The following is a 15,434-nucleotide window of genomic DNA, read 5'->3' on the forward strand; positions in this document are numbered from 1 at the left end:
CAGGATGCCATAGAGGGGAGAGACGTTGGAAGCGGGGTAGGTGAAAAAACGGCTATTTTTAAAAATATCTCCGGGAAGATGGGGGGAGGGGCATGGAAGGGCCCATCCAAAATACTGGGTTTGGCTATGCCACTTTTCCAATTTGATCTCAATTAGTAAATGGGTGGTAGAAAAATTCAGTGCTACAAACTACAGAAGCCAAAAATATTCACAATTTGACTAAAATAAACCAATGGAAATTGAGTAGTAGTACATAAACCAACCACATATGCTTACATTGTCTTGTTTTAAAATAAAAATCCAAGTTGTCATCAAATATTCTACAGATTAATGTGTCATATTAGTTCTGAGTGATTGCAAAGTTTTGATCAATATAAATCTTATTCAAACTTTCTCAAACATTTTAACAGACTAAATGGGACTTGAAGAGAGCGTCCAAGAAAGAAGTCACCATTAATGTTACAAAAAGCAACAGACAACTGGACAGTGATGGAAAAATTACTGACAACTGTGTCAAATAACATGGAGTGGGACAAAAGAAAAGTGAAGACAAACTCATCCAGACTTTCTTGCACTTTAGTTGTGATCAACCACTTCAGAAGTTTTGAACTAATGAAACTTGCAGATGAACGTGAGAGGCAGCTGCTGCAGAGTGCCTTGAGAAATGTGTCTTATTACCCAGTGGTAAACAGCTGCAAAACTGTCAAGTTACTCAGTTCTAGCAGCGAGATTCCTGATTTTGAATGTTATGTCCTCATGTAGTAGTTCAGCCAGAGTCCCTGATTCTGCCTGTTGAAAAACAAGAGGAAAGCATGCAGAGCATGGCTCGTGGAGTTCTTTCCTACTGTGCATGTGTGTTGGGGCTGTTGTGAGGGATAGCTCCTTGTGACTTTGGGCAAGTCACTTAACCCTCCATTGCCCCAGGTACAAAAACGATTGTGAGCCATCTAGGGACAAAAAAAAAAAATACCCTCATATAATGTGTACAGCACTGCATATGTCTGGTTGCTGTGCTATAGAAATGATTAGTAGTGTAGTATATATAGTATATAGCTTTTATGGGTGGGGCAAATTGTAGGGCAATGGGATGGTTATGAGCAGTGGCGTAGCCACAGGTGGGCCTGGGTGGGCCGGGGCCCATCCACTTAGGGCTCAGGCCCTCCCAACAGCAGCACATATTTAGTGCTAGCTAGTGGGGATCCCAAGCTCCGCCAGCTGAAGACCCTCCCCCTGATGGTGCTGAGAACACTGCTGTCCACTTCAGCAGTCTAAGCTTCCTAAGCTGCTGATACTGGCCTCATTGCATTGTGGGGGGGGGGGGGGAGGAGAACACTTGGTGCCCACCCACTTCTTGACTAGGCCCACCCAAAATCTGCTGTCTGGCTACACCTCTGGTTATGAGTAGTCTTTGGGGGGGGGGGGGTGGAGAAGCTAGGGAGGTAGTCCTTGGGTGTGGGGCAGTTTATGGGGTTCTGGGACAGTACAAGGGTAGTATTGGCAGTGGGGGAGTGTGTATGGTGGTAAGGTAATTATATGGGGGAGATAGTTTGAGTCTAGGTCATGCATTTGATATACTGCCTTTCTATGGTCTAACCAAAGCAGTTTACACATTATGTACTGGAATTTCTCTGTCCCTAGTGGGCCCGCAATCTATGTTTTTTGTACCTGGGGCAATGGAGGATTAGGTTACAAGGAGCTATAGTGGGAATCAAAACCAGTTCGCAACCCACTGCACTAATCATTAGGCTATGCCTTCATTTATGTGGGGGCAATTATTGGGGTGGTGGTGCAGTTCTGAGGGGATAGCTTTTGTGATGGAGCAGTTTGCATAGGGGTAGGGCACGTTTCAAGGATGGGGCAGTTTCAGGGGGTTGGTGTTTGAGGTTGGGAATAGTTTGGGGGGTGGGCCAGTTATGGGATTTAGGGAGTAGGGCAATTGTAGGCAGGTAGTTTGGGGAGATGGGAAAGGGTGGGGGGTTTGGAGGGTGTGGAACAAGGAGAGGCAGTTTGAAAGGAGGAATTCCCTAACTGCTATGTTGCACTGTATATAAGTTTCTATTCTATAATGGCTAGAACTCCTCCCACAAAATGCATTGGGCCATTCATGTAGTACCCACAGTCCAATTTGGCCCATTTTCAAACTCAGTGTGTCTTTTGACTGGTTTTACCCATGTGCCAAGTTTCATCCCATTCCACTACATTTTTGGAGAGTTATTTTGTCCCCAGACCGACAGATGGACAGACTTTTCTTGACCCCTTTTATGTACTTTTTTACAACTTCTGTTGATTTGGAAAGAATAAAAAAGTGCTGCAGGTCCCATAATGCATCAGGATGGCATTCTCAGAAATACAGGACTGGCTTTAAATCTCCTTGCTGGAACTGGATAACTTGTCAGCTCTTCAGCTGAAGATGTGTTTCTAAAGCATCTTGCCACCATCTGACAATGTGAAGAAAATTTGGGCTTTGCTCTTTCTGAGTGTTGTATTTCAGGGTTCCATTATTTCTGTTCTGCAGTGAAAGGAAGAACAATCCCTCAATCTCACAGTACCAATGACAAATCATGTTAGGTCTGGTACAGTGGCGTTCCTGGCCTGGATGGCACCCGGCCGATGCGCCCCCCCACCCCGCTAAATGACACCTTCCCCCCCCCCTCCGGCAAAATGACACCCCCCCGGGAGCAGGCCGCTGGGGGGGGGGCCGCGCCGCGCGCCTGCTCCGAGTTCGCTAAACTTCGCTTCGCTGCAGCTCCCTCTGCCCTGGAATAGGAAGTAACTTGTTCCAGGGCAGAGGGAGCTGCAGCGAACGAGCGACGAAGTTTAGCGAACTCGGAGCAGGCGCGTGCCGCGGCACCCCCCAGCGGCGTGCACCCGGGGCGGACCGCCCCCCCCCCCTTGGTACGCCACTGGTCTGGTAACTTGTTTAATTAAGTTCACATGAATGTTGAAATTTGGTTCTGTAAATTCAGTATTGGCATTTCTGAAAAAACACCCTAGTAAAATGTTTCTTGTATTCCCTCTTTAGTTAACCAAGACTGGGATCCTGTGTCCTGGTTTCCTGGTCTTGTTTTAAATTGGAATCTGTTGGTGTTATGGACGGACTTAGGCCAAGCGCACAATAATGTTTATATCGGCTGCTGATTTAATGCTGATTTCCCCCTTTTTGCATATAGATAATAAATACTGTAGTTGCCAGATCATTTCACAATAATACACCTCTCTCTAATTATAAGCTGGAAGATTGACTCCTCTCTATACTGCAAGGTAAAGCGATTTTTCGTGAAGGGCTAAAGGTTCAGAAGGGCTGATTTTCTCATGTAATCAGGGGACAAAATAATAGAATATAGCTGCTTAGCTACCTACCTCCCATTATGCATCTCGATCAGACATATTTAATTAGCCTCTGAGAACCGATAGCTATAGATTTATCCTGCTTCTGGCAATGGATCAGATTCATGTATGTCATGACATTGAAGGGGTAAATGGCCCCCAGTCCTGGCTGCCCTAAAGTACCAGCCCAGTCTGACATGTTTTCAGTGGAATAGGCCATTATGTCCCCAGGAAATGCCAGTATCTAACAAAATGCAGAGGAGAATCTCCTTATTTTCTGATTGCTTTTTGCTGTACCATGTAGAAAGCAGCCACAAAGACTTCAAATTAGACTGTGTCCCTTTTGTTAGCTGTGGTACGGGTTTCATCCTAGAGATCTCACAGTTCAGGAAACAGTGTGTGATTCACTAGAATCCTGTGGAGGCTGTCTTTAGGGAGAAGGCAAAGAAGATCATTTCTATACATGATGACTTACCAACTACATCATCATCAGTTTTTTTTTATCTCCCAAAGGAATGCAGCGATGCTACTTTAAATTTAAAAAAATAATAATAATAATAATGAGGGACACTAATGCGAATTTTCTGAAGGCTGTGGCAGGGTATGGAGCGAGATAAGCAGAGATAATAGTGCGAGGGGATAGTCATTTACAAACAATTATTCATCAGGAAACCTTAACAACACATACCCATGCTCCATAAATTTAATTTAATTCCAGTACTTATATTATCCTTTTGTTTCTACTGAAGACGTGAAGTCAAAGTACTCAGCACAAAAATAAAAAAGAAATAATATTTCAAATGAAGGAAGAGTCACAGAACCACAACACATAATATATGTTTCAGCCCAGTGCAGAAGAGAAAGCCTTTTAATCTGGCCCAACATTTACAAAATAAATAGTGACTTGTAGCATGCTTTTATATGCCTTCCAGAAAAGACATCTGATATTGTTTAGTGGTTTCTATAGCATAGGACATATACATTTATAGATCTGAAATGTTTTATATAATCAGTGGTGTGCTGGTAAATTTTTTACAGGCTCTCTCCCCGGTCCACCTCGGCGCCCCCCCCCCCCCCACCTCTGCCCCCCCCCCCAAAAAAGAAAATTGCAGAGCTGGCTATACCCGGGGGGGGGGGGGGGGGGGCGGTGGCCAACACATTACTCTCTCCAGGAAAAAAAATGAAATGATCCCAGGTTCCAATCTAGTTCATGTTTATTATGGGATAAAATGCCATAAATAAGTAAATAAACATAAACTTTTAACGTTCAGCACCTGATTCTCAAAGTGGACATATTCCAAACACTATAATGAAAATAATTTTTTTTTTTCAACCTTTGTTGTCTGGTGACTTTGTTTCTCTGATCATGCTGGTCCAGTATCTGATTCTGCTGCTCTCTATCTGTTCCCTTGACTCCGTTTCCAGGGCTTCCTTTCCATTTATTTCTTTTCTTTCCTCCTTTCTTCTTCATTTCTGGTCCTCCGCATACTTGACTGTACAGTGGATCCAGCTTCTGCCTATTTTCTCCATCCATGTGCAGTTTCTCTCCTCACTTCCTTTTCCCTCATCTAATCTCCTTCCTCTATCTTCCCTCCATGTCCAGCATTTCTTCTCTCTCCCTTCCCTCCCCTCCATCCATGTCCAGAATTTCTCTTGCTCTTCCCGCCATCCATGTCCTGAAACTCTTCTCTCTCCCCTGCCCCTCTCTATCCAGCCATACCCAGCAATTCTCTTCTCTCCCCTGCCCCCTCTGCCCATCCATACCCAGCAATTCTCTCCTCTGCCCATCCATGCCCAGCAATTCTCTCCCCTGCTTCCCTCTGCCCATCCATGCCCAGCAATTCTCTCCCCTGCCCCCCTCTGCCCATCCATGCCCAGCAATTCTCTCCTCTGCCTCCCTCTGCCCATCCATGCCCAGCAATTCTCTCCCCTGCCTCCCTCTGCCCATCCATGCCCAGTAGTTCTCTCCCCTGCCTCCCTCTGCCCATCCATGCCCAGCAATTCTCTCCCCTGCCCCCCTCTGCCCATCCATGCCCAGCAGTTCTCCTCCCTCCCCTGCCCTCCCGCTCCCATCCAGGTCTAGCGATGTCCTTCGCCCCCCACCCTCCCCAGCAATTCTCCTCCGTCCCGCTCCCATCCATGTGTAGCGATGTCCTTCGCCCCCCCCATCCTCCCCTGCCACTCCCATCTGTCAGTTTCAAATATCTGCCTTGAAGCACCGCATTATTTAAGGCCTGCCTGCTGCCCATCTCCAGCTGCCTTCCCTGCTTGCTTCTCAGGAGTTCGGTTCTTCGCGCCCTTAGTCCCGCCGCGGGAAAAGGAAATGACATCAGAATGACGTCAGAAGGCGGGACTAAGGGCGCGAACCGAACTCCTGAGAAGCAAGCAGGGAAGGTAGCTGAAGACGGGCAGCAGGGCTTTAAATAAGGCAGCGCTTCGAGGCAGGTATTTGAAACTGACGGATGGGAGCGGCAGGGGAGGATGGGGGGGGGCGAAGGACATCGCTACAAATGGATGGGAGCGGGCGGGGAGGTAAGCATGGCGCCCTCCTGCCATGCTTACCTCGTGCAATGGAGCCGGCTCGCCCCGTACAACAACCGGCTCGCAAGAGCTGTCAAAATTTAACAAGCGGCTCTTGCGAGCCGGCTCCAGCACACCACTGTATATAATCCACTAAGTATTCCAACATGCACCTCTTACTCAAGTATGTGACTGTTTCAAAGATCCTGTTGCCCATCTTTTGACATAGGCCTCTGATCTGTACAATTCAAAAAGCGTAGGACAGAGCTGAATATCTCCTGAGCTCGATGAACAGGCTTTCTTTTTCACAGCAGGATAAACAAATGCCAGAGGTCAAATCTTGCCAAATATTCAGTTATTTATGTGACAGGGTCTTCTGCAGGCCAAAACCCCATATGAGAAGATCACCATGGCAGCTAGACGATAACAGTAAAATAAGCTTTACTATTCTGATACTACATTTTATTTACTTTAATGTTCAGTACACTTTTTATTTAACCCAACTCACAGATGCATTTGAGAACAATTTTCATGAAATGTGAGATAACTAAAGGCAGTTGAGCTTCAATACCTTCTGCCCAGTGTGCGGCGGTGGCCAAAATAGCAAACAGGATGCTAGGAATTATTAGGAAGGGGATGCAAAATAAGACCAAAAATATTATAATGCCTCTGTATTGCTCCATGGTGCAACCTCACCTTGAGTATTGTGTTCAATTGTGGTTGCCATATCTCAAAACAGATATAGTGGAATTAGAAAAGGTTCAAAGAAGAGCAACCAGTATGATAGAGGGGATGGAACTGCTCCCATATGAGGAAATGCTAAGGAGGTTAGGGCTCTTCAGCTTGGAAAAGAGGCAGCTGAGGGGTAGTTTGATTGAGGTCTACAAAATCCTGAGTGGTGTGGAGCAGGTAGAGGTAAATCAATTTTTCACTCATTCAAAAGTACAAAGACCAGGGGACACTCAATGAAATTTCATGGAAATACGTTTAAAACAAATAGGAGGAAATAGTTTTTTCACTCAAAGAATAGTTAAGCTCTGGAACTCTTTGCTAGACAATGTGGTAATGGCAGTTAGCGTATCAGGGTTTAAAAAAGGTTTGGACAAGTTCCTGGAGGAAAAGTCCATAGTCTGTTATTAAGATGGGCATGGGGAAAGCCACTGCTTGCTTCGGGATTGGTAGCATAGAATGTTGTTACTAATTGGGTTTATGCCAGGGACTTGTGACCTGGATTGGCCATTGCTGGAAGCAGGATACTGAGCTGGATGAACCATTGGTCTAACCCAGTACGGCTATTCTTATGTTCTCCTGTGTTACGCACAATGAAAAGTCAGAAAAGCCTACAAAATCCCTGCATGTGCATGATTGTAGTACCTTACTCAAACTGATTTCAGATAATTCAGTGATGAACATTAAACGTGACCTGTAGGGTAATCACTTTAAGAAACTAAAACTACACACGTAACAGTTTTGAAAATACAGCTGATCTATGTAGTGTACACATTTTGATAATCACGTTATTTATGATGAGCATTCTAAAAAAAAGGATAGGCAAACATATTTCAACAAGAAGAATTTTTTTCTCACGAAAATATATCTTTTAAACCACTAGAAAATGTGTATGAGGGGCATAAATGACCAGAGCATACTATTAGCAGATTCACTTCTGTAACTGCCCTATAAGTACATTTATTTTAGCAATCCAATATCATTGAAAATTAAAGCAGACCAGTAAAAGAGAAAGATCAGTAACCCACATTAGAGGCATGATCAGGTGATTAAAGCACAGAACTATAGCCCTGCTTTTCCCTCCAGCTAGTATGTGACTACCTCCCGTGCCTCAGTCTTCCCATGTGCCCTTGAATAAGCATGATATAATAGTCACATTAGTTCCTCTCCCCCTTCCCTTCAGGAATGTCATGTTATGTGCGTCAGTCCTTTCCTGCCACCTACAATTGTTACGTGCATTTTTTTCTAAGGTACCAATCATGATGTGCATTAGCGTGACTTTGATCAGAAGGAATATCTAAGCCTTCTCTCTCTCTCTCTCTCTCTTTTTTTTTTACTTCCAACTTGAATAAGTAATATACAAAGTGCAAATCATTTCTGATGTTCTTTTCTTTTCAAAACTGGTAGCAAGCTAGCATCTGCTCATTATTTTCATAGGTGGTATGGAGGCATATTTTCAAAGCACTTAGCCTTCCAAAGTTCCATAGAAACCTATGGAACTTTGGAAGGCTAAGTGCTTTGAAAATATGCCTCATAGTGAATCTGAATTATCACGCTGTCGTGACAGAACTAAGGGGCCCTTTTACTATACCGCGTTAGAAAACGGGCTCAGGACGTGGGACTTTCCTAGGTGCGGTGCCCATTTCTAATGCGGCAGTATTTAAGGAAGTCTTCGATTTTTTTTTTTTTCAAGTTGTATGCTACGGTTCACATGAGCCTACAAATAGGTTGGAAAATGTGGGATACAAATGTAACAAATAAATAAATAAATTAGGGCACATTACCTGAAAAAGTTAACGCGGGGGCACTTACCACTTCCTTTTTAGGAGATGCTAGGTGCTCCCATGCTAACTCTGTATTATCCAATTAGCATGTATTAATGTGAACGCACTAGCTGGATAACACTTCCACAACCATTCCTCGCCCATCCCAAAACGTTAACAAAAAAATAGCGTGCAGGAATTGTCGAAAATGTTTTAATGCTCTTTTCAGTAAACTTTTTATCCCCCGCATTAAGCATGTGTTTGTACTTAACAAGGCCTAGTAAAAAGATTCCTAAACTATTAAATGAAACAAACTATTGATTAGTCAGTGCATTAGAATAGGTTTTCTCTTTGCTTTGTTTCACATAAATCTAGTGATGCCATCACCACATGACAGCCTGTGCCTTTCAGAGGACAGTCAGAGTTTACTGATGCAGTACGACAGATTGTCCCCTTTTCTGTGCCTGCGCTACAGCAGATTCGGCCTGGACTCTGGCTTTGCTCTCAGTGTACCACTGCAAAAGATGTTCATTTCATGTTTACAGCTGGTCTCCTGTCCACTGTAGGTGTCCATTCTTGGGTCACGTATTTCAGACTTTATTGTACTCCTGGAACCGCTAGCTGTTCTTGACATGTATCCACAGGAGACAGAACATCCTACACTGTCTTCTCTCTACTGATCTGGGGTTTTTTTTTTTTTCAATTCCAGCAGTTCAGCATTATTAAAACATTTCTTCCTTGTGTATATAACCAGCATGTTTCTTTGCTTTATTAAGGGTATTGCTTTTCTCTTTAGAGAATGGTTTTTCTCTTGTTATTTAATTTACAGTAGATCAGCCTATTGTTCTAGATGCTGCATTATGAAAAGAATAAAAAGTGTGTCTCTCTGATGTTTCAAAGACGTTGCCTGAGATAAATCAAAACTATTTTCTTCTCACCTTTATATAGTAAGAGTAGTGTGGCTTTAAGATATACAGAATGCTTTTTCCACCTTGGATGCTTCTAAATAGCTATTTGCTGAAAAGGTAAATTCTATTGATTCATTTTACTGTGCTGTATCATGTGAACAAGCTCTCTCCAAGTGCATATGTTGTGTGTTTCTTTTCTCTGTCTTTGATGCCATGGATTTATTGGCATAGCCAAAGAAAATGGCGCCCAAAGCAAATGCTACACCAAAAGTCAAAACCATGCAGTTGATGCTAGTGTGAAAATATGGTAAATCAATACTAATACTTGATAACACAAGCCACTAACAAGCTACTAAAGGATTAGAACATAGTTCTTTGTTTCAATAACAGGAGAAAGATCCCTCAAAAACCATCTGGATTTATTTATTTATTTGTTGCATTTGTACCTCACATTTTCCCACCTATTTGCAGGCTCAATGTGGCTTACATTGTACCGTCAGAGGCGTTTGCCCAGTCGGTTGATAACAAATACAAGGTTGTGTAGTAATCGAATGAGGTAAATGTGGAGGGTCAGAGGGATGAAGATTGTGTATTGTCCAGTGCGATCATTAGTCATGCTGTGTTTCTGGTTGAAGAGGTTTACGTAGGGGTCGTTGGGGTAGGCCTTTTTGAAGAGGTTTAAAAATCCTTGGTTTTTTTTTTTTTTACTTTTTATGTGCCATCATTTAATGTGCATCAAACAATCTTCTATGTTCAACTACAATAAAGTGGTCAAAAAGCGCCAAAGAGTTTTGGTCCCTATGATAAAAACTTGACATTGGCTTAAATCTCATGCCAGTCACAACCAAGGATTTTTAAACCTCTTCAAAAAGGCCTACCCCAACGACCCCTACGTAAACCTCTTCAACCAGAAACACAGCATGACTAATGATCGCACTGGACAATACACAATCTTCATCCCTCTGACCCTCCACATTTACCTCATTCGATTACTACACAACCTTGTATTTGTTATCAACCGACTGGGCAAACGCCTCTGACGGTACTATGTAAGCCACATTGAGCCTGCAAATAAGTGGGAAAATGTGAGGTACAAATGCAACAAATAAATAAATAAATCCAGATGGTTTTTGAGGGATCTTTCTCCTGTTATTCAGTGAAACAAACGAATATGTTCTAATCCTTTAGTAGCCCAAAGCAAATGCCACAAATCAATTCTTTAAGTATCAATTCACACACTAATGCATATGAGGTATCATATAAAGACTGTTTTGTGATCAATATTCAAAGGGGTTTAACCGGATAGGAGAGGCTCCTGCCTGTTTAAACCCCACTGAGCTAGCTGTGCACTAATATTCAGCAGGTCTAAACCAGATGGTGCCACTGAATATTGGTTCTAACCTGCCATTTGCAAACTGGCTAAGGGGTCCTTTTACTAAGCCATGGCAAAAAATGGCCCGCGGTAGTGTGGGTATGTGTTTTTGTTGAGCGCCGGGCCAGTTTTTACCGCATCTGGGAAAAAGGGCATTGTTTCAATGGGCTGGGAAAAGGGCCTACGGTAAAATTGAAACCAGCATACACCTATTTATGGCCTGAGCCCTTAACGCCAACCACTGATCTAGTGGTAAGGTCTCACACGCTACACATGTGGTGACTGGTCAGCATGCACCAACTGCCAATTAACGCCGGAAATGCCACACATGATAAGAAATTTAAAAAAAAAATCATTTGTCCCGGCAATATGGGCGTGTGCAAAATTTGAAATTACCACCGGGGGGCATGCGCTCCTGGCAGCAGCCTCATTTGGGCACATACTGCACGTGCATAGAGCCTACCATGCAGTGGCGTAGCCACAGGTGGGCCTGGGTGGGCCAAGGCCCATCCAGTTAGGGCTTAGGCCCACCCAACAGTAGCACACATTTAGCAGTAGCTGTTGGGGATCCCAAGCTCTGCCAGCTGAAGACTTCATCCTGATGATAACAAAAACACTGCTCTCCACGATACTGGCACCTGCGCATTCTCAGTTTTCAGCGCATGCCTGCTGCAGGCTGCCAAGGTAGAAAGAAGCATTGTCCCGCCAGCTGAGATATTTTTTGGTGGGTGGAAGGGAGAGAACACATGGTGCCCACCCACTTCTTGCCTAGGCCCACCCAAAATCTGCTGTCTGGCTTCGCCCCTGCTACCATGCCTTTGTAAAAGGGTCCCTAAGTTATGGGGAGGAGTTGAGTAGAGACTCTACTTAGTTGGTTAGCGGCAATATTCTATCTGCTTACCAGCAAAGTATGTGGATAAAGTTAGGACAGCAAAAAGGCTTTCCTAACTTTATCCACTGAGTTAACCGGGCACCAGCCTGAAAATTGGCCACTGCCTGGTTAACTTCTGGATGACTGCAGATACCCGGATATTCAATGCTGGAAAATGTGGGATATAAGTGCGCTAAAATTAATAAATAAATAAATATTTGGGGTTATTTCAGCCTGCAGCTATGAGTGACTTACAGTTACTTACTGTTGTGAGCTGAATATCAGGGACCCAAGATTCAAACTAACTCCCGCGTTCGGCACCGAGCCTGAATATTCAATGGGGAGCCGTTTCCAGTCACCGGTATTGAATATCCAGTTTACTTTTGGCCAGTCAAGTCAATATTCAGCACTGGCCTGTTGTTTGAACTGGCCAAAGATAGGCCTGGTATGCATTGTAAAGAGTATGTAGGACAGGCCCCAAAGGAACCCTGGGATAGGCCAGAATACCCCCGTTATAGGCAGGCATTCCCCAGGAAAAAACTAGAAATAAAGAACTACAACTCCCAGCATGCCCCAAGGGAGACCGGGGATAAGAGAAACTATGTGCATTCCCAGGAGTCTCCAGAGGAGGGCCGCAGGGGAAGGAATAAGGCTGATTCTCCAACCTGGTGGAAGAGGTGGTGGAACAGGTGGGTGGAGAAAGAAGAGCCACCAAAGAGCTTTAATGAAAGAAAGGGTGAGCAGCTGGGAGAAGGGCGGGGCGAGGAGAATATGGATTGGGCTCCTGAGGAGAGAGAGGGAGAGAGTGAGCCTTGCCCTATGGAGTTGACTGAACCGGAGAACACCCTGGAAGAGCCGATGGACTTTTCAGCTCTGGCTCAGCGAAAGCCAAGGAAGTAGCGGGGCCAAGCCGGGTCAAGCGGGAGGAGGTCAGGTAGGAGTATGACTGACCAAGAGGGTGGGACCCTTGGCTTTGAGCCCGCGCAGAGCCATTACTGTGTTTTGAAAGCCTGGCTGGACTGAGCTGTGTTTAAAAAGCCTGGCTCAAATTGGAACTGTGTTTTGGAAAGCCTGGCTGGACTGAGCTGTGGTTAAAAAGCCTGGCTAAAATTGAACTGTGTTTTGAAAGCCTAGCTTGACTGAGCTGTGTTTTGAAGCTTGGCTAAAATTGAACTGTGTGTTGAGAGCCTAGCTGGACTGAGCTGTGTTTTGAAGCTTGGCTAAAAATTGAACTGTGTGTTGAGAGCCTAGCTGGACTGAGCTGTGTTTTGAAGCTTGGCTAAAAATTGAACTGTGTGTTGAGAGCCTAGCTGGACTGAGCTGTGTTTTGAAGCTTGGCTAAAAATTGAACTGTGTGTTGAGAGCCTAGCTGGACTGAGCTGTGTTTTGAAGCTTGGCTAAAAATTGAACTGTGTTTGGAGACCAGGGCTGAATTGCGCTGGGTGTTTGTTTTTTCTTTTTCCTGCTACTCTCCAGGGGACCGGGAGAGAAAGCAGCGGTTGAAGCCTGCACGGTGTAGCAGTGTTTGTTATGTTGGAGAAGCAATTGAGAGAAGGAGGGACGTTCCTCCTATTCAATAAAAAGCTTCCTTATATTTGTTGTTGAGAAAAGGGGAGCCATACAGGAGTGTGTTTTTTTTTGTTTTTTTTGTTTGGTTTTTTCTTGGAAGAGCTGCAACCCAGGAGGAAAGAGGATCCACTTTACAGCATATGGTCAAATATGGCCACCAAACATAGCTGGTGATGGTTTGAAAATCAGTGGATAGCCAGTTATATCACACAATATAACCGGTGAGCTGCCAACACAAATTTTCAGGTCGTGGCTGGCTGTGTCCTCCTGAAAATTTGTGGATAGCTGCTTATGGGGTATTTAACCAGCCAGATGCTGATCCTGGCCGGTTAAATACTTTTGAATATCGGGGGCAAATTCTTTGTGGTTAATCCTAATGAGCTGATACTGCAGGATAGAATCTCTATAGTCTGCATGTGACTGAGATTACACCACCTTTGGAATCATGTACCTTTAATCCCTCTTTCAGTTGCACATAAAAGTCATTCACACCATCTTGCAAAGGTAAGCAAAATTAATGTATACTTATTTATTTCATTTTAAAAAATATATTACCTGTTCTATCCACAGGTCTAGGCGAGATACAATAAACAGTCATAAAATCACAAATAAACCCACAACAAAACAAACACACATTTATGTCAATAAAATACATACACAATGATTTGTTATTCTTCAATTGATAAACTATAGCAGCATAAGACCGAAACAGCACTAGACTTCAAGATGCTAGAAAGCTATTAAATGCCTTAAGAAACAAAACGTTTTTGAGCTATTTCTGAAAATGGCTGTATTTAGTCTGATTCCTAATTTCTGCAGGCAGATTATTCCATTCAAAAGGTCGTCCAATCATAAAAGAAAGATGACGTTTCCAAAAGGCAATATGAATTAGCAGAAAAAGTCCACAAGAACCTATCTTTCCCAGACCGAAGGATTCTAGTAGCAGCAGAGTGAACAACAGGTTGTACAAAGTATAAAGGAGCATCATTTGCCATTGCACGAATCAGCAAACATAACACCATAAAGATAACCCGTCACGTAACTGGCAACCAATGTAATGCCATTAAAGAAGATGTAATATGTTCAAAATGCTGCAAACCCAGCAACAAATGAGCCACAGAATTTGCTCTGGAATGATGGACTATTTTGCTCATGTGATTCCACACTATGGACTAGATTCTATATATGGCTCCAGAAAAATGTGCGCAGAAAAAAAAAATTCACCTAGGTGTATTCTATAAAATACGTCTAAATCTAGGCGTACTTTATAGAATAAGCCTACATTTCTGCACGGATTATAGAATATGCTGAGTGCCTGTCCACATGACTAAATTTAGTCATGGGCAGTTATGCCAAGTAAAACTTGGTATAAATCCCAACGCCTAAATTAGGCACAGAGCGGGTGTATTCCATAACAATTAACATAGATTTGAGAAATGCCCAGGATCTGCCCATTCCATGTCCATGACCATGCCCCCTTTTCAAAACTATGTGACTTAGAATTTATGTGCATCACATTGTAAAATACGCTTAGACAGTTGTGTGCGTAAATTCTAATTAATGGCAATTAGTGTCAATAATCGCTTAAATGGTTGATATTGTATGTCTGGATTTTCAAACGGCATTTGACACAGCACCTCATGAAAGATTCCAGAAGAAATTGGAGAGTCATGGGCTAGGAGGTAGTGTCCTATTGTGGATTAAAAACTGGTTAAAGGATAGAAAACAGAGAGTAGGGTCGGAGTGAGGCAGAGTTGAGGCGCAACACGCAGGGGCCCCCCTAAGCGCGGCCCTATGCGGCCGCCTCTGTCGCCTCTGCCTAAGACCAGCCCTGGCTGCTGTGCTTAGCTCGGCCTAGGTGGCAGAAGTAGCAGTTGAGGTTATAGCGACTTTGGAGCCTATTTTGGATAGTTGCTTGCAACCAATAGACACTAAGTTAGAGAGACTGCAAGACCAGTTTGCTGAAATTAGTAGGGATCTAAAATATCAGGCAACAGCGCACTAGTGACTTAGAAGACAGAGTGAAGCAAATGGAAGACAAGTGTGCTGAAATACCCACAGAATCCTGTGCTTTCAAGATTACTCTGCTAAAGTTGCGGTCAGAGGTGCAGTTTTGCGCCCATATGTACTCAGTTGGTGAACTGGAAGATTCGATTTACTCTTCAATATTCAGCATGGCTCAAAGTGATTTATGACAATAAGGCTTCGTTTTTTGACAATGTAGCTGCAGTACAGGACTTTTTATCTACGTTGCCGATGGCGAGTTCCTCAACAGAAACAGCAGATTGAGACTCTTGTCATGGGGCCCTTCCTGTTTTTGCAGCTAAACCAGCCGGGACGAATAATTTGGGCTTTGGTGTCCATGTGGGTGACGC

General features: G+C 43.8%; 1 protein-coding gene across 1 annotated transcript in view; it reads left to right on the forward strand.

The window, feature by feature from the left end:
- Nucleotides 1-906, forward strand: part of BAALC (BAALC binder of MAP3K1 and KLF4) — a 52,011-nt gene extending 51,105 nt beyond the window's left edge. The window contains exon 3 of the mRNA XM_030190197.1: nt 411-906. Coding sequence (XP_030046057.1) covers nt 411-521 — 111 coding nt within the window. The 3' untranslated portion in view covers nt 522-906. The remainder of the gene's footprint in view (nt 1-410) is intronic.
- The last annotated feature ends 14,528 nt before the right edge of the window (nt 907-15,434 follow it).

The sequence above is a fragment of the Microcaecilia unicolor genome, chromosome 1 (assembly GCF_901765095.1).
Source record: "Microcaecilia unicolor chromosome 1, aMicUni1.1, whole genome shotgun sequence".
Lineage (NCBI taxonomy): Eukaryota > Metazoa > Chordata > Amphibia > Gymnophiona > Siphonopidae > Microcaecilia > Microcaecilia unicolor.